A 27,619-nucleotide genomic window follows, 5' to 3' on the forward strand; every position below is an offset into this window, starting at 1 on the left:
TTACGACCGATTCGGGCTTGTTTCAGTGCTGCTGCCTCCACGGCTGCTACCCTTGCCGGAACCCCTCGGCATCAGGGAGTTGCTGCTCGTGGAGATGGCCTTAAGTACCTCCTCCTGCAGCGAACTGGGAGGATCTGACAGGACGTCCGTCGTCGTCGACAGTTGTCGTAGCTGATTGGAAACGGCTGGCAAAGAGGGACAAGAGGATGCACATTTAGCAAAAGTACTACGGTTAACATGGAGGTTTAAAATACCTACCTGGCCGTAACTCCACCAGTGAGCAATGCTGATCAACCCACAGCTGACTAGTGCGGTACATCTCATCCATGCTGGCAACGGACACCGTCTGGTTGTAGGAATTCAACAGGGGCTCAAAAATCAACCCATACTGAGCGGCAGAATTGAAGATAAGAAAGGGAAATTTAATCTGCAGTCAACACAAAAGTGATATGTTCGATCCAGACACTTACGACCCAAAATTTCCAATTATCCATCGTGCGCTGTCGAACGTAGTGCTGGTACAGTTCCTTCACGCGCCCGGTTCGCTGACGGGAAACGGGTGCCCCACTGGCCGGTAGTGCGGTGTGAAGATTGCTAGAAGAAAACCAAACCACAACCGATCAGTTAACGTTCATGAACAGAAACTCCAGCAAAGCACAAAGCCCTTACTTCAGCGAATTGTTGAGCTGATCGATTTCGCGACGCAGCGCATCCATCTGATCGTTGGCGGATGTTCGCTCGCTACGCAGCTGCTTGATATAATCGGCTCCTTTCTGCAACATGGCTGCTTTGCTTAGCTATAACGGAAGTGAGTGAGATTATTTCCTTGAACTAACTCCAAACTCGTCACACGTTTGTCTCACCTTTGCGTTCGGATTCTGCTGAAGCTGCGGTATTAACGAGTGGAGCGTATCAAACCCATTCTTAATATTGTACCGACGCTTCTGCTCCGCGTGAATGTGTCCCGAGCGACGTTGGCTGTCACTGCGGGGAAATTTGCTACCAGCACCACCGGTACCGGAACTGCCACCCATTCCGGTCGGCGAAAGAGGCCCATCCGTGTCGTGGGCTGATTCGGGCGAAAGGCTTTGCTGCGATAACGACATGCCCGAAGAGGCCGCGAAGTTCAACACTGAGCTGTGGCTGGGTTGTGCTCTCATCGTCCCGCTGGACGACGTTCCGGCTCCAACACTCGATAATTGCTGATGATAAGGCTGCTGGTGTTGCTGCTGCTGCTGTTGCTGCTGCACCTGCAGTTGCTGCTGATGTTGCAATTGGTGAAGTTGCAACTGCGAGGATGATGGTGAGACGGCACTTCCCATTGGCATTGTTTGGAAAGGATTTGTTGGCTGCTGCTGGTGCTGCTGCTGTGATTGCGTTAACGTACTTATGGCACTCGTTGATGTACTGTGTGGTTGTTTACTCAAAAAGGTACTTGCGTCTGAGGGTGGAAAACAAAATTAGATTAATACAAAATACAAATAAAAATCAACCATAAAATAGGGCTTGATTCAATTATCGATATACTTACTGTTAGTTGTCAGAAGCTGCGCGAGCAGCGCACTGTTGGTAACGTTAAGCATCGGTTCGCTAGTGGTGGCGTGCAGCGTTGGCGACATGTGTTGCGTTGAGTTTCCACCTGCCATCGTCGCACTTCCACCGCTTGATGTACTACTGCATCCTATCAAGTTCATATTGCCACCACTCATGCCCGTTTGCTGCTTCATAATCATTGAGCTGCTGCGTGTGCGAAGCTTTGGATTCGTCTTTTGTGATGACTGATGGTAGCGGGGCATAACGAAATTTTCCACCTCCTTCGGGGGCATTGGAAAAGTCGCGTTAATGGGGAGACTATTTGAACGGAACATCTCTTTGGTAGGATGCGGTGGGTGTCGTTTCGGTTGTGCTTGTTGCTGCTGGATATTGGGAGCCGTTGACGCGATTACTTGCTGTTGCTGCTGTTGTTGTTGTTGCTGTTGCTGCTGCTGCTGTTGCTGTTGTTGCTGTTGTTGTAGCTGAAGATCTTGCAGCTGCTGTTGCGATTGTTCCAACGCGTGTGATATTCCCACGGGGGCACCACCACCGGAGGTCAAACCCATTCCCGTCGAGCCTCCCGATGCTCCAGATGTCGGCTGGAGTACGGTACCGTGTGGTGGAGAAGAGTGACGCATTGCCCGTACTCCACTGGCGTACGAACCTCCTGCTCCAATCGTTTGCGATGGAATTTTGTACGGTTGCGATTGGTGACCGTGGTAAGACTTGTAGCTACTTCCCGATTGGGATGCATGCAAGCTACCCGGAGGTGAATGTTGGGAGGCCAACATTTGGTTGTAGTTTGGCCCCGTCGGCATCGAGGTTGAGCGAGGCTGGGACGGCATAGGTTTTGCCTGCGGCAGCGCTGGAACCGGCAGAGATTGACTGTGTGTCAGTAGCTTGGAATTTTGAATGTTTTGCATCAACATGACCGCACCTCCGGCAGCATTTGTTGTCCCCATTTGCGAAGGTCCTCGCATGGTGCTGTCATTGCTCGCACCGCTGGAACCTACACCACCGGTGATGACATTTGCCACCCCGGAATTGTTCGACAGGTTTACCGGATTGTTCGGAACATTCTGCAGAGTGGAATGGTTGTAGTGTAGTTGCATGTTTCCCGGTTGCAAAGACGACGGAATGCCACTGCCCCCTCCGCCCATGGGAAGAAGTCCTGCGGAGGAGGTAACTACATTCTGGAAACCACCTGCGTTACTGCCGTAAGGGCTGACTGCACCCAGAACAGTGCTGTTGGCAGCCGATTGACCCATGTGCGGCTGCGAGACCATGTTGTACGCCATCGTTTGATGCGGTGTCGGTGGGTATTTTGGATCGTAGTTGTGTTTCGCATACACGCGGGAAAACTTGGACTTCGATACGCTGCGGGTCAATTCATCCGATCGTAGTTCGCTACCAGCACCGCTGGATACGGATTGTTGCTGCTGCGATGCTGTCACTGGAACTATGCCAAGCGAGGCAGCCAAGGACGAAGATCCTTGACTGCCACTTCCGACGATTAGCTGATCGGAGAGGTAGGAATCGATCGCGTTACTAAGTTGCTGCGCGATCGACGATTGCACCGCCGAAGACGACGCAGTTGTGCTGCTGGCAGGTTGCAGTGCTTGGGTGAAAAACTTCGCCGAGTACTGTATAGTAGCAGGTTGCTGCTGAAGACAACCGGTAGATTGGAGCACTTGATTCGATTGCTGATTGCCAACGGAATTAGTGCTTAACGTGTCCTGCGTGTCTTGTAAGTTGCTACCACCACTAGTCAATTGATTCGATCCTACGAATGGAAGCGAAAGACTGTAAGTTTCATCACTAAAAAAATATCTATCGTCTTCTGTCCGTACCGAGAGTATAATTGTAGTCGATTGCTTTTAACAGATCATCGGACGCTTCTTCCGGTACAGGGGCGAGTCGCGAAAAATTCAAAAAGTCCAGATCCAAATCCATTAAATCGTCTAAGTTGGGTTGCAGAGGCCCTAAGCTGGGCTGAATGAAGTCCGCCCGACCCGCGCCACGAGCTGAAAAAACATACAAGACGTGGTGGTGGTGTCTGTAATGTCAGATCCTTTGAAATCTTACAAAATACATGCTTACCTATCTCTCTGGAATCGGGAAACGGATACTGCGCTAGCGTAGAGAAAAGCGTATCCGTGGGCATATTATCGGTGATCATAAATATATCATTGCTGATTGGAGACCACTCTAAGAAATCTAATTCACTATTCTGTAATATAGAAATTAAAACGATATACTAATATCAATTATGTGTGTTGTAATTTGTTCGATTTATATGCTGTCTATAAAATCCTTACGAATAACGATATTTTATGTCCTTGTATAGTTTGTCAAATTTCAAAAGGATAATTTTGGACATATTATAACGACACCTTGACACTCGACCGATCGAGCGCATAGATGACTGAATTCCAACCCGCAGTAGTGGCTACCCCAAGCCAATATGATAGTCTGATGGAAATGACATCAAATATTAAATGTGTGTATTCATCACCCTATCAAACAAACATTATATAACCTCTGAAGAATGGAAACCCCCAACGTACGAGTCTCCATCAGCTTTTGGTGTTCCTTTTTTGAGGTGTAAAAACTCTAAAATACGCCAGTACCCAAACATGCATGTGTTTGATAACATACGTGTTTTAATCAATTGCTTGCGGTTACTTGGATTGATTTCTGTAAAACAGCTTAAAAGTACCGACGTAACCGGATCGAAAGATTTATTCCAAAGCACTAGCCATGCGATCTTAAAATTCGCAATCCTCTTTACTGCTACCTTATTAAGTGGGGCGTATTCAGTCTTTCGCACCATAAATGACTATAGCCTCCTGTTTCAGGCGGACATTAACACCAATTCTCCGATTGTGTACATTGTGCATATAATTACGTTTTGTGCCGTTTTCTATGTCCTACCGTGGCAAACGTTTCACCAGCGAAATCGTCTGGTGGACCTTATGAATTTACTTTGTCAAAATGAATTGAAGCTAATCAGCTTTACCGGTCATGCGACTGACTACCGCATTGTCAAGATCCTGGCTATCATTGTCGTGTGGAATGGGATAGTTTTTAATATATTTTTTCAACTCTACTACTTCTACCAGTTTTGGTTCTTACGGGAAAAGCTTGTTACATTGTATATGGTAAGCATCTTGTTTCTGTATGTTGACCTGGCTATGGAATACATTATGGGAATGTGCGATTGTCTGTTGCTGATTGTCCAGCTTCAGCTGGAACGACTTATCGGACTTGCGGAAAACCACAACACGGAAAAGAGCGACACCGAGCGGCTGTTTCAGTTCTACGTGCAAATATACAACAGAAACGTTGATATAGTCCACAACTATCTAAGCCACTATTTTGGGCCATTTTTACTTGTTTTTTGTGCGTATGCCTGCTTTGAGGCGGCCATTTGTATTATTGATTTAGTTGGTGTTTCTTTGAGTTATTTGGAAAAAAAGCAATTTTTAATGTTGGTGAATTTCTTATGGCTGTTAACAGACATTAAGAAAATGGTGATAGTTTTTTTGCTAAGCGAAAGGACCAACTCATTGGTAAGTAATTTTATTAAAGATAATTATTTTTATGTTCAAAAGCTAGTACATACAGGAAATTGGAATATGTTATTTTATGTTGTACACTCGTCGACCGTACATTGGCTGATTGATTAGCATTGCATCTTTTCGATTATTTATTCATTCTGTAAACGTAAATATGTTTTCCTGGGCATACGAATACATGCCCTGGAGCATTGTAAATCAAGGATAGAAGTCATGTGAAGTCGTGGTAAAGAAGTGAGAAACGATAAGTCAGAAAAAAGGAACACCCTCAATGAAGTGCATACAAAAGCTACTTGAATATATGAGTTTATTTGGTATAGCCATGGTTAACTATGACCAAAAAAAGGGCACAGTTAGTAGCGTTAAGTACGCGCGGTTGAAATTTGCTATTATTTTTATTAGTGCACTGCTTAGCTCGTACTACCTAATGTGGCGAAGCCGTAAAGATTACATCGTGTTCAAACTGGACACTAAACTGTTCGATATAAGCATATTCATCATCAGTACGGCAACGTCCTGCAGTATTCTTATAATAATTCCGCTACAATCCTATTGCAAACGCACTCAGTTGGCTGAATGTTTGAACATTCTGCTTAAGAACGATTCGATGTTCCATCGGCGAGTAAAACTATTTGGCGACACATCGCCGAGCTACCAAACGGCGTCCGTAGTTTCTCGTCTTGTTCGTTGGGATGGAATAGCATGTATTCTGTTTTTTCACTGCAGTTACTGCATCGCATGCTGGTCTAAGGGCGAATTCCTGTATCTCTATTTGTCAACGTGCATCTATTTGGCGATAGATCTAAGTCTCGAGTGGTCCTTTGGTTTATGCTGCACGATGATGATGGTTGCCAAAGCACAGCTAATAAGTGTCAGTAAGCTACTACTCGAGGTGTCCTACGATCAGCCCGATTCGTTGGAAAAAGTATTGCTGCGCTTTTGCCATGTGTATGATCGCTTGTCCAAGGATCTGCGTAAAGGGCTTAGTGCCTATTTTGGTCCAATCGTGGTGCTCTTTTGCTCCATGTTGGTTCTTCAGTGCGCGGTAAAAATGATCGATATATCTGGTGCAATCGGAGGCGATTATTATGATTTGCGGGGGTTAGTATTGCTAGGGCTAGGGTGTATATGGCTGTTGTCTGATTTCAAGAAGCTCATTGTACTGATGTTACTGAGCGAACAGTTTAAACGAAAGGTAAGCACTGCTGCAGCTAACACGATTGAAATACTGTCAATTATTGTCACAGGGTATCGTCGATGCGACTTATGTTAAGAAATAAGATCATTATATACTTTATGCAGTCGATGACCTTTCATCGATTGATTGATTAGTTTTATGATACATCAATTGATTAATTATTCCAGATTCATCATTATTTCGTTAATATGTTGCGGTGGTAATAAATGGTCGTCCTACTGAAGCGTTATAAATCATGGAAAGATGCCGCGCCCACAGTTTTTTGTTAGAATAATATAAAACGTGGGGAAAACAACAGACGTAATGGAGTGTATACGAAAGCTTCTAGGCTATATGACCATAATAGGGATATGCATGATCAAATACGATCGAAAATATGGCATATACAGACGTGTAAAATACGCACGGTTAAAGTTTGCTGTTCTTTTTACAGGTGCACTGCTTAGCGCGTGCTATATTATGTGGCGAGCCAACAAAGATTTCGCAGCATACAAGTTGGGTAGCAAAGTGTTTGATTTGACTATATTCTGCATCGAAGCGGCATCGGCCTGCAGTGTTTTTGTAATCATTTTCCTGCAACCCTACCGTAAACACACCCAACTAGCTGAAGGTTTGAATATGCTTCTAAGGAATGACATTGTCCTTCGACGGTTGATACGACTATTTGGTGGGTCAAAACCCTGCTATCAAACGGCGTCTCTAGCATCTCGTCTTGCTTGCTGGGATGGAATTGCGTGTGTTTTCTTCTTTCACTTCTGTTACACCATAGCGAGCTGGCCGGAGGAGGAATTCTTTCATCTCTATGTAGGAATGATGTTCTATTACGCGCTAGATTTAAGCCTCGAGTGGTCCTTTGCCTTATGCTGTGCTATTATGTTGATTGGTGAGGCACAACTTGCCTGCGCCAGTGAGCTACTCCTAAATGTGTCGCCTGATCAACCCGAATCAATACAAAAAGTTCTGCCCCATTTTTGCCACATATATGATCGCGTGTCGATAGACGTGCGCAAAGGACTGGGTGCCTACTTTGGACCAATAGTGGTGCTTTTCTGCGCATTGCTGGTCCTGGAGTGTGCGATGAAAACGATTGATATCGTGGGTGCCATCAGTGAGAGTTATGATGAGATATGGGGCTATGTAGTTCTCGGACTTGAAAGTTTATGGTTGCTGTTTGATATTAAGAAGTTCGTCATATTGATGTTACTGAGCGAACAATTTAAACGAAAGGTAAGCACATCGTCAGAAGGGAATTAATGTCGATTTAGCAGTTCTGAGCCTGAAGAGCTATTGCCAGAAAAGAGTGAGCAAATGTGATAATAAAATGGAAAACAATATTTTCAGTGCATCAGTTGACCATTCGGTTGATTGATTAGCAAAGCATTTTACCCTTGATCAATCTGAATAAATTATTATTTCATCCACCTGTTCATCGTGAGTATAAATGGTGATGAAATGTTATAAATCGTTAAGATAAGTCGTGACTACAGTGCCCTAGAAAATTGGTGAGAAACTACAGCCTGAGAGAAGATACACGCTGGAAATGGAATGCATACAAAATCTTCTTGAATATATGGCCATTGTTGGTATAGCTATGGTCAAGTATGACCGAAAAAAGGACACCTTTAGCAGTGTCAAGAATGCTCGTTTGATTTTTTCTGTGCGCTTCGTCATTGCATTGCTCATCTCATGCTATCTTATGTGGCGAAGCAGCAGAGATTACATCGTGTACAAGCTGGACAGCAAATTGTATGACATGACCATATTTATCATTGGCATGGTGACGTCTTGCAGTGTCCTTGCTATCATTCCCTTTCAATCCTACTGCGAACACAAAACGATGGCCGAATGTTTAAACATTCTGCGCGAGAACGACATCGTCCTTTGTCGAATAGAAACAGAATGTGGCAGGATCCGGCCTTGCTACCAAATGGCGTCCCTAGTTTCTCGTCTCGTTCGTTGGGATGGAATTGTTTGTGTTTTATTTTTCCACTTCAGTTACTGCATTGCGTGTTGGCCGCAAGACGCATTCTTGCATTTATATCTGGCAATGCTGACTTTTATGACTTTAGATTTAAGCCTTGAATGGACCTTTGGCTTATGTTGCACGATAATGATGGTTGCCGAAGCACAGCTGGCCTGTGCTAGTGAGAAGCTCCTCAAGGATTCCATCGAACGACCCGAATGCATGGAAAAAGTTCTGCCACATTTTTGCTACGTGTACGATCGCGTGTCGATAGACGTGCGAAAAAGACTTAGTGTCTACTTTGGACCAATTGTATTGCTTTTCAGTTTTTTGTTGGTTATCGAGTGTGCGATGAGAATTATCGATATCTCAGACGCGATGAGTAGCAGATACGATGACATATGGGGATTTGTATTATTTGCGCTTGAATGTTTATGGTTGTTGTCTGATTTCAAGAAGTTCGTTGTATTTATGCTGCTCAGCGAACAGTTCAAGCGAAAGGTAAGCCAGTTTATAACATAAACTCGTTGTACTTTCTGTTTCTGTACTGTTTGTTCTGTTTCTGTACTGTTTGTACAATGTATCACACTGGCTAAATTAAACAATTTAATATCATTAGTTCTTGACAATAGAAGGATAAGTTGTTATACGTCATGTGAATATATTTCATCCAGTAGCAGAAACCAAAAACAATTTATGATTCATAGGAGGTAATTAAGCCGAGACTAAATATGGAAAGTGTTGTTACTAACAACTGGTTACACATGCTGTTGTTAATAGTTAACGTCAATAGGCATCACATTAATCAATTAACAACACAAAAATGCATATTTCAATTAGTTTCAGTCCGATAAGCACGTTACAAATAAGTTTACTCTATGTATATCGTTTAGATTCGATATACTTCTCCCATCGTCAAGATGCCACCATTGTGTGAACATTATCGAATGCTACTAAGTATAGCTGCCTTATGGCACTTAATACCGTGTACCTACAACGATCGTTTAAGAATCTTTCAGTGTTCTCGCAGAAACATGGTAGCTTTCGTCGGGGTCATTTTAATGTCTAGTTTTTTCATAGTATATAATAGTATGGTGATGATTTCACTGAGCAAAAAGCTGTCAATGGTTGTGTTAGTAGTATGGACAATAGACATGTTAATATACAATCTGCTAATGTTCTGTTTCGTTTTAAATGCTACATACCATCGCAAATGCTTCATTCAGTTACTAAATACATTATTTGTTAACGATGATTGGCCACTGGAGATTGTTACTGCACAAGGGAAGAAAATCAAAATTTTCTCGAAGAAACACAATGCTAATGTCACGTGTTTAGTCATAATAGTGTTGTTCTACATTTTGTATAATATACTATTCGTCAAGAATTTAAGTAAATTTTTGCTTGACATGTGTATTGAGATGATCCGGTTTTGTGGCATGTTTTTGATGTTAGAACTATACCGAGCATGCATAGCTATCATCAAAATGCGCATGAAGCAATTAAAATTGTTTCTGGCAGTGTATAGTAATTATGGAAAAGAACCTGTACAACACATACGCAATAAACATGACGACGAATCCGTAGATCATGATGTGAATACCTTTCTAGAGCGATTTGAATTATATCGAAAACAAATCGACATGATTAACCAATGTTTCTCTATCCCAATAATCCATATTTTGCTGCTCGTTGTACTAGAACGCACTTTGTCTGCGTACAATTTGTATATTCGCCTATTAGAACCCAATAAAATGATTGGTTGGAATGTCCTGTATATGCAAGTATGGGAAGCTATATATCTGGCAATGGTGATACTTCTAGGGAGCTCTTCGGAATCGGTAACACTTCAGGTAATATATGTGTCGTTATATGCTTTGGAACAACCCAGCGAACATTGAAGGAACTACTATTTATAATTATTTATTTTAATTTATTTTAAGTTATATCAATAAATGTCATTGTCGATTATATTGATGCTGTAGAATATTATTCAACAATCTTTGGGTAAAAACAACATCGATTGATGAACATCGAATGTGGTGTTTTATTAAGTTATCATTTTTTTCATAGACATCTGCTCTATTCCCGTCCCAGCTCTTAGCATATATCAATAGTTGATTGAATTTCATAGCAATTAATTCAATTAATATCCTTAAAAAACGCTTCGAAGACACTTTCTCGATTGCATATTGTTTAGATTCAATTTACCTCGTCGATCAACAAGATGTCAGCATTATGGACGCGTTATCGAATTCTATTAACTATAGCTGCAGTATGGTATTTGATACCGTGTACCTACAACTATCGTTCCGCATCTTTCGAATGTTCGCGGCGAAACACAGTTGCCTTTGTGAGCACCACTTTAATTTTTAGTTTCTTCGCATGGTATGATAGTGTAGTGATGATAGCTCTAATTAATAGGCTACCAGTGGTACTTTCAGGAATACTTGCGATAGACGTATTCGTTTACAGCCTGTTACCGTTTTGTTTCGCTCTAAATGGTGCATACCATCGAAAATGCTTCGTTCAATTACTCAATACATTATTTATCAAAGATGATTGGCCATTGGAAGAGGATAACGTTCCACGACGAATGAATTTCAATATTCTCTCTAAATTACACAGTGGCAATGTGAAGTGTTTAGTGCTGCTAATGCTGCTGTACATTTTGTACAATATTCTTTTTACCCAAGACCTCAACGTGATTTTTCTTGATTTTATTCTTTTGTTAAGATTTAGTTGCCTATTTTGCATGGTGGAATTGTATCGAGCATGCATAATTATAATTACTAAGCGCATGAAACAACTGAAGATGTTTCTGACCGGTTGTATAAACGAAGAAGAGACGAAAGAATTTGTGGAGCAGATCTCTGGAGCAGATAATGGACAACAATCTGTACAGCACATGCCCAAAAGTAATGTCGATCATAATGTACGTATCTTTCTAGAACGATTTGAAGTATATCGGCAACAAATCGACAACATAAACCAATGTTTATCCATTCCGATAACGCATATATTGTTGCTGGTTGTACTGGAACGTACTGTGGCTGCCTACGATTTTTATATTATTTTAATCGAGGCAAATAAAATACCGCGATGGGAGTTCTATGGATTTCTGTACAGGCAGTTATGGGAAATAGTATACCTGGTATTAATGATAGTGTTGGCAAGCACCAGCCAATCAGCCGTGCTTCAGGTAATGTGCAAAGTGTTTTGTCACATTTTAATCTGTTTTACTAATTTTCGTCGTATACATTTATGTACAATATACTGACAAACGGTGACAAACGGCGACAGACATCGGCGATAATCTCTGTTGATTAATTTCACCCAGTGAAAATGTACATTAAATTGGACAGCGAAAACACGACAACTCGATTCCTAGAAAACGCCTAATATATTATTCATATTACTGGCATCCTGAAGTTAGGCCGATCTACCGCTTATTCTACCGACAAACAACACTACCAATCTACATCGTAATACCGATAGTGTTCGACCATTCCAAAATATGGCAGCGTACGTCCGACAAAATCGATACTCGTTGAGAATCCTGTCAGCAATTTACCACATACCGTGTACTTACAATCAAGCGAACAGTTGCTTCATAGAGAACCGTTCAAATTTCGTGTCATTATTTGTAGGGTTATTAATGTCAGTGAGCTACTTCTATCATGATTTTTTTCTACAGAAAAGATTTATGGCCGAACTAACACCATTTTCGCTTGCAATTGTTGTTCTGGAGCTACTGACTTTTGCAGTTGTTCCACTTGTAACGGTGTTGAATAGTTTCGCTTATCGTAAGCCACTCACAAAACTGCTTAATATCCTTTTTCGCGAAGATAGTCTACTGGATGCAGAGAACGTCACCATGGGCAATGGTTACTATTATTATGTGAATGGTATATATAGTTTGGTAGCGGTTTTTGTGACCTACCATCTGTTTACCATTTTGATCATCGAGCAAATAATGCTCACTGTAACGATGGTGATACGGTACCTGAATATTCTGCAGTTTCTGTACTTCTATCGCATGTGCGTCAGCATGATCGGTTTCCGGATGGACCAGCTGAAGGTGTTCTTTAATTCGTCAAAACAACACGAGCACAACTTCGACAGATCCCTTAACATCTTTCTAGAGCGTTACGAACGATACGTGTTGCTCATCAGGCAGATCAATCGCTGTTTTTCCGCCCCGGTCATCAGCATGCTGTTGCTGGGAATGATAGAGCTGTCGTACTTTACATTTGAATGCTTTCGAATGACCAACATGGGCGAGTCGCATGGTGACATGTTTACCGATTTCAGTGATTGGCTGCTGAGCCAATTGTGGCAAGTACTGTACTGTAACTTCCTGATTATGATAATTCCTACTTGTAATAGGACGTGGAAAAAGGTAAGACATTTCCAGCTCTGTGGGTTTGCGAGGCTCATTTCTATTTTATCCCGTGGAGGTTTGTGTTGCTTTCATACCCTGACAAATAATGATTCGAAGTACTATCGGAAACATTTGGAGCATGTGGTATATTTTGAACAATACATCAATGATATGATGAATGCTCATAGCTGGGACTTCGCCATTCACTAGCTTTCCATCAATACTTCATTAATGTTACACATGCAATGCGATATCAATTAATGGTATTACGGTTCTGATAGCTGGTATAATAACACGAGGGTGTTTCATATAGGACTTTCTTTTGGTTCGAACACCCAGTAGCCAGAATGACTTCGTTGGTCAGGCAATATCGTCGATTGTTCGTTATCACGGCTATATTGTACCTAACACCATGCAGCTACAGCGATAAAACAAAATCCTTCGAAAAAACCGGGCGTAATACAATTACATTTGGGCTGATCCTTCTAATTGGCAGCTTGTCGCTATGGGTGGACATTATTTCTATCGAAGTTTCGGTGGGAAACATGTCCCGCGTCATGCTGGGGGTTATAGTGATATACATTATTACGTACGCGTTATTGCCGCCGTTTTTTGCAATCAACACCTTTAACCATCGGGAACGGATTGTGCAATTGCTTGACGCGTTGTTCGCCCGGGACGATTGGATCCTTAATTGTATAACAGTGAGGCCAGGGAACGTTGCTATCGACAAGTCGGGAAAGTTTAACGGTAATCTCGGATTTTTGTCAATAGCAGTGATATCGAACTCTATTTATAATTTCTTGTGCATCGAGGATCCTGTTATTTACAAATTATATTGGACAATCTTGGCGAGATTCTGTACGTTGTTCCTGATGGCAGAACTATACCGAGCGTGTGTTGAAGTTATCGAATTCCGCATGAAGCAATTGAAAATGCTTCTGACATTGCCCCGCACCGGAGGGGATGGATTGTTGGAGCACAATGTACACATCTTCTTGGAGCGGTTTCAACATTATCACGAGCAAATCGAAATTGTGAATCAGTGCTTCTCCGTCCCGTTGGTTCACATATTTATGCTCATTCTGTTGGAACGTACAGTCTCGGCATACGATTTGTACAATAGCATAGATCACCTCTCCAAAATGACATATTTGGAGGCAGGCGTGTTAGCCTTCAGGCAACTGTGGCAATTGGTATATGTTGCAATAAACCTTAGAATTGCATTTGCTTGCGAACGATGTACTTCACAGGTATATAATATCAGCATTTGTTTTAATTTATGTTGTTTTTTTTTTATTTGCGGATGATATGTTGTTGAAAAAGCAGTATATTCATAGGTCAATAGTTGATGATGACAAATAATTAGCTTCTATTTTGGAATACGGTTTATCGTCCTAACACATCGAACATGTAGCATTAGTTTGAAATGCAGGAAGTTATCATTTATTGATACCTGTCAATAAGCAAGTCTGTTCCACAGGTCAAAGCAATCGTTACACCTTTTAGCATTCAGTAGAATACAGGTATTCACGCGTTACATATATTTTGTAGTGGCATGTCCTCGTTATATAAGCAACACGCAGGGTTATTTAAAATATCCTCACTCCTATATTTCACACCCTGCAGTTATGATGACCAGTTGGGTCTTTTCAAAGAAACTCACAAGAACTTAACCATGTTCGGAGTGGCCATCGCTATTGGTATTCCGTTCTGGTCTTTGGACATTGTGATTATGGTCACCGCTTTTTTCGTTACGTACAGCACTGTGTTAACGGCGGTCGGAACTGTTGAGATTATCCTGTACGCTTGTCTTATTACAAGCACCGTCTTAAACGTGTTCGTCCATCGAAAGCGTATCACGAAGGTGGCGAATGCACTGTTTCGTCCCGATTGGATACTGGACCGGTACGGCTCCCCAACGACGCAGGCACGTTACGATGACAACCGGAAACTGGTCACATTTGTTCTGTTCATAGTACTACTTTTTTGCTACAAATTTTTCTATCATCCCGACATTGAGACAAAGATCGTGGCTGTTTTGGTTGTGACACGGTTTCTGGCCGTTTGGGTGCTCGTGTTCATATACCGGTTATATGTGCGGGCCATCGCACAGCGAATGGAACAGCTGAGAAAGCTCTACCGGAGCAATCCGACTGAACAGGAATTGGACTACTTCCTGGATCGGTACGATCACTATAATAAGCAGATCGCAGAGATCGATCACTGTTATTCCTTCCCAATCATGCTAGTATTTTTGCTGGTGGCACTTCAGTTGCTTTATTTTGGTTACTTTTGCTATATTTTGGTTCAACATAATGAGTTACCGACTCCGAGCAATTACTTCTCCTGGGGTCTTAGTCAGGTATGGCTAACGTTTTATGGTGCCGTGGGCTACTTTACCGTATCCGCTTGTCAAAACACAACAAATGAGGTATAACTGTCTGACGGGTAGCGCTAAGGCGTTATCATATTACCTAACATCCATTTGCATCTGGAATTTGTTACACTACACCTTTATTTCTCTTGAAGCAACTACCCATTTCCCATCATTTTCCCAACAGGTAGAAGAAACGGCCTTATGCACTCGCCATTTTGACGACTATCGATTGCAAAACACAAGGGCTGCCAAGCAGATTCAGAAGTTTTTGCTGAAAAATCTACACCAGAAGAAAAAGTTTTCGGCTTGTGGGTTCTTCGATATCGATAATACCGTCATCTACATGGTAGGAAAGGGCCAACATGCGATTGTCATTTTTAATTCATGTCTATCTCACTTATATACAACAGGTTTTTAGCTCTATTGTGACGTATCTTGTGATACTGATACAATTTAAGCAACTGGAAACCGATTTAACACAACCCCAGATATTCAATGCCACGAGCAACGTAACAACTGGCCGCACTTAATGATCAGTTATATTAGAAAGACATTGTTTTTTAGATTACCAAATGAATCTAATTTTCAACGATATTAATGTTTATTTACAATAGTTTGTTTTGGACGAATGTTGTAATAAAGATCCGTATAAGAACATAAAAATTGTGCATTTAGCATATGCAACATATTCACTTCGGCTTATTATTTTACTTTCTAGCTTATTTGGTTTGTCTTATCCATGGAACATCCATTGTTAGCATTCGATTAGCAAGACACGTGTGGAAATGTATGCATTTTTAACAAGGTCATTTGGGTAATTAATATTATTCAGTAGCCAAAATAAGCGAAGTTTATGAACACCATATGGGTTAATCAACCCAATTAGATCCAGTATGCGTTAATTGACAATATAATATGTACCTCGTCCCATGAGATACACCGACCAGAATTAGACGACCCGTAAGCTAGCTCACTGATGTCCGGCTATTATCGACGGCATGCTCGGCTGTTCCAAGTTGCATCCATGCTGTACCTGGTACCGTGCAGCTTCAACCCCAAAAGGGAGCAATTCGAACAGGGCATCCTTAACCAAGGGGCGTTTGCGTTAGCCTTGATGTCAACCGTGCCATTTTGGTATCTCGATCTGAAGCTCATGATCGCGTTCTACCTGAAGGACCTCTCGCCCATCATGCTCATCGTGGGATCGATCGAGATCATCGTTTACGTGTCGATCGTGAGTTGCACGATACTGCACAGCTTCTGGAAGCGGCGCCAGTTCACGCGGCTGATGAATGTGTTGTTCCAACCGGACTGGCTGCTGGATCGGTACCAGGATGTTGAAGAGCGTTACGATAATCTACGCTTGTTCGCAGGTACTATGCTCATAATTCTCTCCATGTTGAGCTTCAACGTGGTAATCCAGGAGGATATGGACATTCGAGTGCTAAGCATTAGTTTAACGATGAAGATCTTTGGCGTGTGTTATTTGACGTTCATCCATCGGATATGTGTCGGTGCGATCGGAGTGCGGATGGCACAGCTAAAGATCCTGATTGAGACAAATCGATCGAGGCGACAAGGCCAGGAGCAAACAGTGCACCATTTCGTCGAACGATTCGAGCTTTACGCGGACCAGCTACGGCACGTGGATGATTGCTTCTCGTTCCCGTTGATTTTAGTCATTCTACTGGTGCTGATCGAGATGGTTTATCTGTTCTTCGATATTTACGAGACATTGGAACTAGGACGTCCAGCCGTAATCGATAACCAAGAGACGAGCGTCGTGCAGTGGATGCTACGTCAGATGTGGCAGGTTGTGTATGTTATGGTGGTTCTGCTGTTGGTCACCGGTTGCCAACGAACCAGCGAACAGGTTAGTGCAACTGATGGGCGCCATGACAGGCTATTGATTAGCTTTTTCCTATTCTACTCCTTACAGCTACACCTAACCGCCCACAGTGTGCAGCATTTTGACGACGATCGAAGCCGACATGCGGGTGCATCGAAAGATATCCAGCGGTTTCTGTTACAGAACTTGGACCGACAGACCAAGTTCTCGGCCTGTGGATTTTTCAACATCGATAACGCGATGCTACATATGGTAATGAGAGTCCAGCAGGCATTTCCTTATATCCGAATCAAGCCGTCACTTCATCGTGCATTGCCCATTGCAGGTTTTAAGTTCCATCATCACGTACATGCTTATATTGCTCCAGTTCGATCAGATGCAACCTGAGTACTCAAGCTTCGGCAAACAAAATTCTACCCTGTAGCACACTCCATCCTAACCAACATATCAACATGCAACTCTGACTCTCTCAGCAACACTCTAACTGAGCAAAAATATATTATTTAGCACGTGCAAATAAAACATGGCTGATTCTAATCGTAATAATGCTCCCCATTTAGTAATTAGTTTGTCTGGTGGTGTACGAGTCTATTTGCAAAACCACCACTCTTTAGACGCGCGGGATAGTTGACCGCTAACATCGAGAGTTGGTGCTACTTTTCCGCTATGCAAACGCTATGTTCCCCGCTGCGAGTGCTGTTCTTCGTTGGCAACGCACTGTACCTCGTTCCGTGTCGGTACAACCGGAAAACGAATCGATTCAACGCAAGTTCGCGCCTTATCCTGGTAACATTCACCATTAATGTCATCCTTTCCAGTGCCCACATGTGCTTCGATTGGAAACGTTTATGGAACGGTTCGTGGATGTTTGCGTCAAGCACTACCAACTTGATGATGCTTCTGCACACAGTGACTTTTCCGATCACCGTCGTGTTTATCCAACTGCACATGTTCACGAGGCGCAATTGTTTTGCAGCCCTCTTTAACGAGCTGTTCGCCGATCAGAGCTGGCGTATGTTCGGTGAACGTACTGCCACCTGGCATGAATCCTGCCGATCGCTAGGCATATTTGCAACCAGTACAACCTTAGGTGGGGTGGTATATTTGGGTGTTTTGTGTGTCATGAACAACTACGGACAAGCACGGTTCAGAATGATGCTAGAAGCAGTCAGGGTGTACGTGGTGTTAATCACAATCCTTGTGTACGTCGTGTGCGTTCGTGTTGTTGGAATGCGCCTTGTGCAGATACAGGAAAACGTGCAGCAGTATCAGACACCTGATTACAACTCTCACAGGTGGATCATCTTGATGGATCAGTACCAGGCCTGCGTGAAGCTCGTGAACGACATCAACCGTTGCTATTCGACCATCGTGCTGGCGCTTCTGATGCAGGCGCAGCTACAGCTCTCGTACCAGTACTACAACCTTTACTGCTACCTACAGCTCGGTATCCATACGGCGAACGAGATGACACTGAACGTGCAGTTCTGGGAGAGCCTGTTCCTTTTCATGCTGATCGCGGCCGGTTTCGCGTGCGATAGCTGCCACAAACAGGTGGAAAGGCGAAATGTTGACAGGATCAATTATAATCCCCATTCTTTCACTTCTTATCTCGCCCAACGTGGCTTAGCTCGACGATACGGATAGAGCGGTTCGGAACAATACCGGGGATATGATCCACGATGACAATGACCCCGAGCTACAGGCGCAAAGATGCAGGGGGATGAACAAGTTCCTGCTGCAAACGCTGGGCCAGCTGGACTGTTGCCGGTTTTCCGCGGGAGGATGTTTCGTGCTTGACAACAAACTCATTTGTAGGGTAAGAAACTCCTGCATTCTTTGCGAAAGTAGTAAAGAACTAATGGCCGTTAATCGTGGGCCGTGCCATTTCGCTCACGCAACGGTTTATCGCAATTTTTATCTTCCATTAGGTGCTCAGTTCTGTCGTCACACACCTGGTCGTATTGATTCAATTTAAGCAGTACGAAATTTCCTTTTAAGCTATACGAAAAGCTGCTTTTTGTATATTATTAGCTACTTCTAAATGTTATAAACAATGCAGCAAATGGATGCAAGGAATATTTCGGTAGATTGGTATGGTAAAGTGTTATTATCTTCATAAATAGGTGAGTCAATTCGAACGTAAGAAGAACATGACAACAAAAATAAAACGCCAAGTAATTTTCCTTTACGCGCTTTGGATCGAACCGAAACAACACCCAAAAACCCCGATCTGTTGCCATCCGCCACCACAATCTGGTCTTATCGCAGAGCGGCGGCACAATTTTTGCCATGCGGATAGTGTTTTTCCCCCCAGGATAACGCAGAAAATCAAGGCCACGCTTGCTACATACAATCCTGTTGTGTGTCAAAAAAAAAGCACCAACCAAGGTAAACAGTATCGTTCACGCAATGAGGTAAATTGTTCCTGGGCGCCAACGCACCCAGGTCCGATCTGATTGCCGATAAACACACTCGAATGTGATAAGAGTATCTCTCCATCATTTTGGCAACGTGCGTACGTAGATAATGGTGGGGAATTCGCGTGTAGCAAAAACGCGAAAACGATGGCCACGGAAGCAATAAACGACAGCCCGCAGGATCCGGTGAAGGAATGCCTAATCATGGCTTTAAAAAGAGTGCAATTTTTCCCCCCTAATGAAACTCAAAACAAAACATAGTGGAAAAAATGATGGTGAAGATAAAACAAACGGACAAACAGGAATGATCGACAAATTTGCTCCGGCACAAGAGAGGCACATGTATTTTGAGGCCCTCTTCAAACGGGTTATTAAACGGGGAATTAACCTGCTTTAATTGATCAAAATAAAACAAATATGTTCGAAAAACTTACCGTATCGATAATGTTCGTTGCACCTAATGCTCTATTTACGTTAAACCGTCGCCATTTTTTGTACTCCGCCTTGATGACGTTGCATTTTCTCTTCCAGTACTTTCCTTCAAGTAAGATTGCCTGTGTCGAGGATAGAACGATCCATTAGAACAACGATACCATCCGACGGTGTTGGGGGATAATTGGATGAATGAATGAGCCTTTTTAAAACGGTTACCTACCTGTGGTGTATTGTGTACGTCTACGTCTAGAGGAGATGCAAACTGACAGACTAGAGTTTTCCGTTTCATGATAACTGGAAAGAAAAACAAACATTCAAAATTCCAGGTCAGGTTTTACAGATGATTTTAGCTATTGCAAGTCAATTTACTGTACGAAATGGACGTCAAAAGCGAGCAACAAAATACGGTAAAACGAGCTATATTTACCAATCGGAAACGTCTCTTTTGGCTTCGCTTGTAACGAGTGCGCCGGAGGACGCAAAATTCTGGAACCCTTTTACCCATCTTCTGTACCATGTGTGAAGTTTTCTCAAATACCCGAGCCAGCAGCGGGCTCCTGGGAAGCTTGCCGTTCCGTTGAGGGTTGTTTCCTCCCAAAGGGTGGTGGCTAAAGGAATGCGATAGCCGCCCTTTTCCGAGGAGAAGCTGCGGCTGTCACGTTTCGTCCACAACACACACACACACTCACTCCCGCAGTGAAGTCTTTTTCTACTTGAGCTAACCGAAAGCCACCGATAGTGCCTCCAGCTACTGCCGATCGGTCGATTATCAATGTTTTCGACACCTCCACTTCACCTCATCTCCACCCACACCACCCGTACCCGCGGTTGCTTGAAGGATCCTTATGTTTGCCCGTGCTTGAAGGAAGGACTTTGGATACTAAAAGAAAAACTGCCCGTTTCTACCACGAGACGCAACACACGCGACTAGTAAAGACTCGATTTCGCACGGGCGCTGTTATTTGTGTAGGGCAACACACGAAAAGAAGAATGAAAAAAAAAACCTAAACACAAGTGATCAAGCGATTCCAAAGCACAAGACAAGACAAGATCCCGTCTTCGGTTGGGCACCTACTGAGCTGGGCGCGTTTCGGGCTCGCGAAGCAACACAACGTCGGCAAGCCGTTCCCGTGACGGCAGGTCTCAAATCCATCGGACGAGCGGACTTTTGATAAGAGAGATTGCCCGACTATTGCCGGTACACCAACGGCGCACGTTTCCGCTGCCATCGGTCGCCCTTTCTTCTCCCTTTCCCCAACGCCACTCAAACTTGCGCTTCATCCATCAAGACAAGCTCCTCGCAAACCCCTTTTGAGAGGGGCAGCAATCTTGTCTGGTTCTCCCCTGAGGGGACCACCGAAACGTACAAGGTGTACAGTACCACCGCTACCGGCTTCTATCGCTGGATGGTGGGGTGAAACACAGAGAGAAAGAGAGAGAGAGAGAGAGAGAGAGAGAGACGAAGAGTCGACGACGGCGTCGGTGTCCCGCCACAATGTCTTCCAACCCGAGGAAGGAAAACCCAAGCCATGAGATTGTAATCCCGTTCCCGCGAGCCTCCATCACCACAAAGCAGTCTGCCCCAGCCCTCCAGAGTTTATTTGGTATATACTCTTATCAACCACTTGCCAAAGGTTGAGACGGAAACCGAATCTTTAAAGTGAGTAAACGGAACGATCATTCGCGCTTGCAGTACGTTTTGCAGCGGGAAATGCTACAAAATTGTTTCATGCTCCCTCGGATGCAGGAAAATGCATCGGATTGCAGCATAAATGCACCCCAAAAATTAGCCACCCAAAGCCAACAATCAAGCTGTAGTGACATTGTATCGAATTTAAACCTTACACCTTACTCCGAGACCCTCGCTATTCGGAGGAATTAAAGATAAGATTGGGAAAACGAGGGGTTGCGTTTTTCCCCAACATTTTCTCCGTGCAACAATGTTAACGCCGGCGTTTGGCGTGTTATCATGCGGCACTCGTGAACCCCACAAAACAACCTCTCTGCTGGGTTGCAGATTGGTCCGTGGCACATTGCAATTGAGATGGATTAGCTGCCAATCGTGCGCCTTCGAACCAGCCCCCGTCACGCGATGTGCGATTGTTTATCTTCCACTAGATGCCCATCTAAATTGGCGCGTTCTATGGGCGTGCAGAAACGGCCTACCCTCGAGAGATAGTGGCCGCGGAATCGTCTGTCTGCGCTGGCGTAATCTCCGAGTACAGGTGGACTTAATGGAGGAGAACCGCCGAAGCGTAAGGCGTTTTAATTTCATCCTCAAACACGGGCTGCGGCTCGTTTGGGTATTCTGGGCTACACCGAGGCTATTTCCGGGACGGCTATTGTAGCGGGACGTTCGAGGCAATGAGAGAAAAATGAGGGAAAACTTACATTGCATGTGCCAGCAGCGCCAGATAACATTGTTCAGGCGAATCTTCTCCTTCCACCGCAGACGGATGCCTTTGAACGGGTTCCATTTGGGCGACGTCAGCTTTTGTCTGGAACGGGAAAAGCAGATGATAGAGCGATTGTAGTAAACTTGCCGCGATATGGGAGTAGTTGGGAGTGGAATGTTCATGCGGATAGACACCGAAGCCATAGAAGCTTCAGGTCGAATCGGATTAATCGACGAGGAAGTCTTATAAAACAAAAATGCACAAAAATAACCTTCCACAGTTTTCTGCGGGGTTCGTTTAAACCCCTTTTCGAGCTATTTCACCACACCATGAGGAAAAGATAAGCGTGTTTTGCTCGCACGCGAATACTGCCGCTCATCAAGATAACACAATTTTTGCCACTTCTTCCAATGATGACGAATGAGCCACGGTGCCGCATGCCCTTCGAGGCGTGTGTCCGTAAACGTTACAAAAAAAAAAACAAACCTCAATTAGCGACAATTACGAGGGACCAGACCAGCGATGACCAGGCAGGCATCAGGCTGAAGACAGCTTTATCATCTCGGGTCTCCCAACCAAAAGAGGGAACGATCGAACCAAATCGGCATGTTCGAGAGCGTGAACAACAACAAAACTATTTGTTTAACTAATTATTGCCCGGCCAAACCGAGCTGAATCGAAATCTCTATCCACGGTGCCATGACGTCGAAAGACTTCCAAGACGGTGATGAAATCTTGAAGAATCGTGGCGCCTATTAGTCGCACGTCATCTGTTCCTGGAACGAACGGCGTGTAGGCATACCCGTGGACTTAAAGCTGACGTTCCCCAGGAGAAGAAACTTTATCGCACGGTCGAAATCTGGCCTGGCGTCGATAAGGCGATAAATACAGGCGCTGTTTCGCTGTTTTGCGCATAAAAATAACGCCTAGAGGTAGACCATCGCCTCTGAAGCGTGGCATGTCGTGCCTTCGAGGGCAAGTTCGATGTAAGGAAACTTTATCTTAAAGCTTTGAAAACGATTCCAGCCATTTCGAATAATAAATAGCCATTTCGAATAATAGTGTGTTGCCAGGAGAAGGTTTACGTTCCTCTTTTCACGAAAGAGACCGCAATTGAATGCGTTAAACCCTTATCATGCAGGTGATGTTAAAATTTAAATAAAAAAATACAATTTCATCCGACATAAAAGTGCATTCCCGCAGTATCACACAACCGCACTCAGGCGCCTCATTACATCTCGAAAGGTGTGCAACAAGGCACGTTTATTTAACTTTCGCGTGATCGCACGATTCGCGCATATCTGGCGCGTCGAACAAGAGGTGCTCGATAAGTGGTTGGGTTGACTTCACTCGTACCCAATCAGCGAGCTGGGGCCGGTGCAGCATGACTGGGAAAACACACCCCATTCACGGTCGTGAGGACACGACGAAACCGTTAGACTGCGCGCGAACACGTGCCAGTGCCAGTTAAAGCCACCAGGGCCACAAACAGGGGGCTTGCATGGTCGTGCCCCCAACGATGAAGTTGCACTTCGCACTAATGAGTGCGAATACAACCACCCTTCAAAACACACACCCAAACCAAAGAGGGTGAGAGTGAGAGAGAGATCGAGAAGTGTGTGCATCTTTAAGCGAGTCCACTAATGAATGGATTTGTGGCGTTCACGGGTGCTGCAGAATGACGTGATCGAGTCCGGTACGATGTAAGCGTGTGCCTCACCCATGTGCGGGAATGGGAGTTATCACAACAAACCACTCACACGGACGCAAACACACACCCACCCACCCGCGCTTGAGGGATGAAAAATGAAAGGAAAAGCGCAACACACTGTGGGCAGGTGCACTAAAGAGGAGGGCCGCGAATGCATTGTTTCGGGGTGCGCTAAAATACGGAAACCGATGCCAAAATAGTCACAAACAAGCGCACCAACACACACGACCGTACGAGCACCGCGATGTGTTGCATCTAAGCGCCGTGCGCCGCCAAAGTGCAAGTGCAGTGGACTTCGGTTCGGGTGACCAAAGAGAGAGAGAGAGAGAGAATGCAGGGAAAGGAAAGGGAACTGCAAACGTCGCCAGATCGGGGCAGCTCGCGACTAAATGCGTAATAATGCACCGCCAGCGGGATGCGAGAAGTGGGCACTTGTTTTTAATGCAATTATCGTACGTTTGCGAGCGAGTTTGATTCAGTTTGTGGACTGTCCCGAGTGTGGGTTGGAATGGGAAGATTGTTTGCTTTTAAGAGCAAACCCGTTTTCCAAACCAGGCCCCTCCAGTTTGCGGGCGTGTAACTGGATATTTTACAACCATGCAACCCTTCGGAAACAATAAATTCACGCTCGATAAGATTGAGGTCTATCGCTTGCAGACAACCGGGCCGGAGATAGGGCTATCAGATTAGCGCAATGGGACGCACGGTTCGTTTCGCGATAAGCGAGATGCGAGTAAAACGGCACGCACAGTCAGAAGTGCGGAAGAGTCTCAAGGACTTCGGGCATTCGTAACAGTGCACCCATTTCGGAATAGATAAAAAGAAATGACGTAAACCGTAACGAATAATGTGAGAGCACAATTTTGCTGCCGCACACGCACACACTGGGGTGGGAATTGCATTTTAAATTAATTAAATCTTCACCAAGCGCCCGCTGACATCTACGCAGTTGCTAGTCTCAAACATGCAGCTGGCGAGGAATGCCACAAAAACACCCTTGTTTGCGCATTGTTTTTTTTTCGCCCAACCCTCGGATCGAGAAGCGTTGGTTTAAATTACAAATATCAATCACGCTGCTTTACACTTGATCGCGATCGATACAAATCAGCCGTGCGCTTCCCTGCTTTCACGGTGTACCAGCAAATATGTTTGCGCTTGCGAAACAAGGTGGGGGCTTTTTTGAATTGCTCCGGGATCGTGGAGCGCGTGGAGTGATTCTAAAAATATATCTTCTCCTTCACCTTGCTTTCTGACCTTCCCACGCCAACGGGAAGCATTAGCAACGTGCCAATAAAATTTGCCATCGTTTCTGTGTTTTTCTTTAAATGTGGTTTTCATTTAAATTTCAATAAATTATGAAATGCACCCAACAGGGGGTGTGATCTCGCGATGGCAAACGCTCGTCACATGGTGCGGTATCTCGATCGTATCTGCCCCAGCCGTTGTCTAAGATTTTGCGTAAATAAAACACCAACCGACGCGCTCATGAGCCAGCAAAATATGATCCACGGCTGCCGTCCAACTTCGTGTGCAGCAAATCAACACCAGCATGGCTGGTGTTGCTCTAATCAGCACCACTGGCGCCGCGTTTAGAATCCCACCGAGCGCTACAAGAAGCAACAGCAAAAACAAAAAAAAACCCTGAGCCTCTCTAAGCGCAAAAGCGACTAAAAATACGCGCAACGAGGGTTGGTCTTTTTTTTTTCTTATTCTTTTTCCCCATATATACATATGTTTTTGCTGTGCGCGACAACCACGCGAAACAACGGCACATTGCGCGCCAAATGCCACTGGAGGTGTGGCCACGGGAACGCGATCGCGACGTGAAAACAACAACCGGATCTGGTTGGAAGGGTTTGCCGAAGCCAGTGTGGCGTTCATTTACTGTGCATTGCGTAATAAACCACACGACGCGGGAGAAACAAACAACAGTGCGAGAGGTGTGGCTCGATAATGGAAGGAATCTGCACAAAGATGAAGCGTGTGCTTTTGTCTGTTGTAGATTTCGTGCGCTTGCAACGGCCCACGAGGATCCAAACCCGGACTCAAAAACAGCCAGCGAACACAACCATAACAAACACACAAAAAAAAAACCGCTCCGATTGATAAGAGTCCTTTTTCCCTGGTTCACGTGATGATGCAATGGCACGCACCGGCTGGATGATTATGCGGCAAGCCGGTCAAACGGATCTTCAGCACCAGCTGGGCATGATGCGGATGGTTATGATGATGCCGGTGGTTCTCGCAAAGTCGGTGTTGGTGCGTTAAAAATATGTATGATGAACTCCGTCCCGAGACGGGCCCATCAACGGTCAACGGAAGATAGATGGTCCGCTTTCTCAGTGAGCAAGCACGCAAGGGCGCGACCGCGTGTGGTGGCGTCTTCTTTGGGTAACCGCTTGGTAATAATAGTATGCACTCAGGGCATGGGAAAAGGTTATCAGCAGGGATGCGGATGGTGGGCAGTTTTCATGCCCCCACGCACAAACAGCCGCTCGCTGGTGGACCCTGTGGACTCGAGGGTGGCAATCGGTGGCAGTGAATCTGAGCTCTACCCTCTGAGGAGGCAATGGCGCTTATCATTCCCGCCTGTTCAGACACGGAAGAGCCGTTAGAGGATTTGAGCGTTCCATAGCTCTTCTTCTGGTGGATGCACCAAAGGGTGAACCTTTTCTTTGTCACACCTGCGTCGTATTCTAAGCGTTGTGCGCATTTAAACCCACTCCGAGTGAGCCGGTTTGCATCACGTTTGCCCTACAGCACGACCTCTAGCGCTGTCTCGGAAGCGTACGACGTTTTGAAAACAAATCATCCACCGATCGGCACGGAGCGATTAACCGCGCCAATCGATTTCATCGGGATGATAGAATTTTGCGCGGAAAATTACAAACCCACCGGGCAGCTAATCATCCAGCGACACGCGCATTGCGCTTCCAAGGAACACCGATGGTTCGGTTCGAGCCTAATCAGTCTCGAGGCAAAGTGATGCCTTTGTTTAGGGTGCGAATGGCGCACGATCAGAACCGTATCTCGATTGCAGGAGGGTACTGTTGAGCGCACCCCAGAGCCTTGCACGGGAACACACCGGGGTCATTATGGGAATGACTGGTGCTGGGTTGTCTTGGGAGCTGATAAACCACCTCTCAGACTCAGGCCCATTGCTTCCGTGGCTCGGGACTATCAGAATGCCCTGCCCTTTGGGTCGCGTTTGCTTTCCGGCGTCGTAAGCGCGGGTGCGAGCGCTTGTTTGGATCGTTTGGGTTACAAAGAAGAGGGAGACAGATCGGGAACGTGTAGGTGGCCAACTTACGTGTACGTCACGTTGAGCGTGTTGAAGACGGTCGAGAGGTCCGTGTCGATCTCGACCTGGGAAACCGTCGATCGGTTACCGAAGGATAATGGTCGGGGCACGTACCGGGCCAGCTGGTTCTGTTCGGTCCGGCCTGCAGAAACCGGAACCAGGGCGCCTGCGGTAGAGCACCCGTCCGAAGGACCTGTCGCTACCGGCAGGATCACGGTGTTGTCGACTGCTATTAGATCTGCCGGTTTGACCTCCTCCATCTGCATGCCCAAATCGTCGTCATCATCTTCGGCACCCTCAGTTTCGAAATGTGACACCATGAACTGGCCAGAGTGGATGGTTTCGCTGCATCGTTTGCGCTCTTCTGGTCCTGTAGCCGATCGGCCACCGGTTACCATTGAGCGCTCCAGCTTTGTCGTCGGTCCTGGCGTCATTTTGACGCTATCGTTTAAATGAAGGGCTGCGGTTTTA

The 27,619-nt window shown here is 44.8% G+C and overlaps 1 protein-coding gene across 1 annotated transcript; it reads right to left on the reverse strand.

Moving 5' to 3' along the window:
- On the reverse strand, nt 1-27,582 carry LOC128727082 (protein bunched, class 2/F/G isoform-like). The gene is made up of 12 exons (XM_053820951.1): nt 27,158-27,582; nt 22,132-22,238; nt 19,961-20,034; nt 19,740-19,859; nt 3,634-3,763; nt 3,384-3,557; nt 1,532-3,316; nt 864-1,441; nt 670-797; nt 471-594; nt 259-388; nt 1-185 (listed from the first exon to the last, which is right to left on the reverse strand). The coding sequence occupies exons 1-12, from the start codon at nt 27,580-27,582 to the stop codon at nt 1-3; spliced, it is 3,960 nt and encodes a 1,319-aa protein (XP_053676926.1).
- Nucleotides 27,583-27,619: the final 37 nt, after the last annotated feature.

The sequence above is a fragment of the Anopheles nili genome, chromosome 3 (genome assembly GCF_943737925.1).
Source record: "Anopheles nili chromosome 3, idAnoNiliSN_F5_01, whole genome shotgun sequence".
In the NCBI taxonomy this organism is placed as follows: Eukaryota; Metazoa; Arthropoda; class Insecta; order Diptera; family Culicidae; genus Anopheles; species Anopheles nili.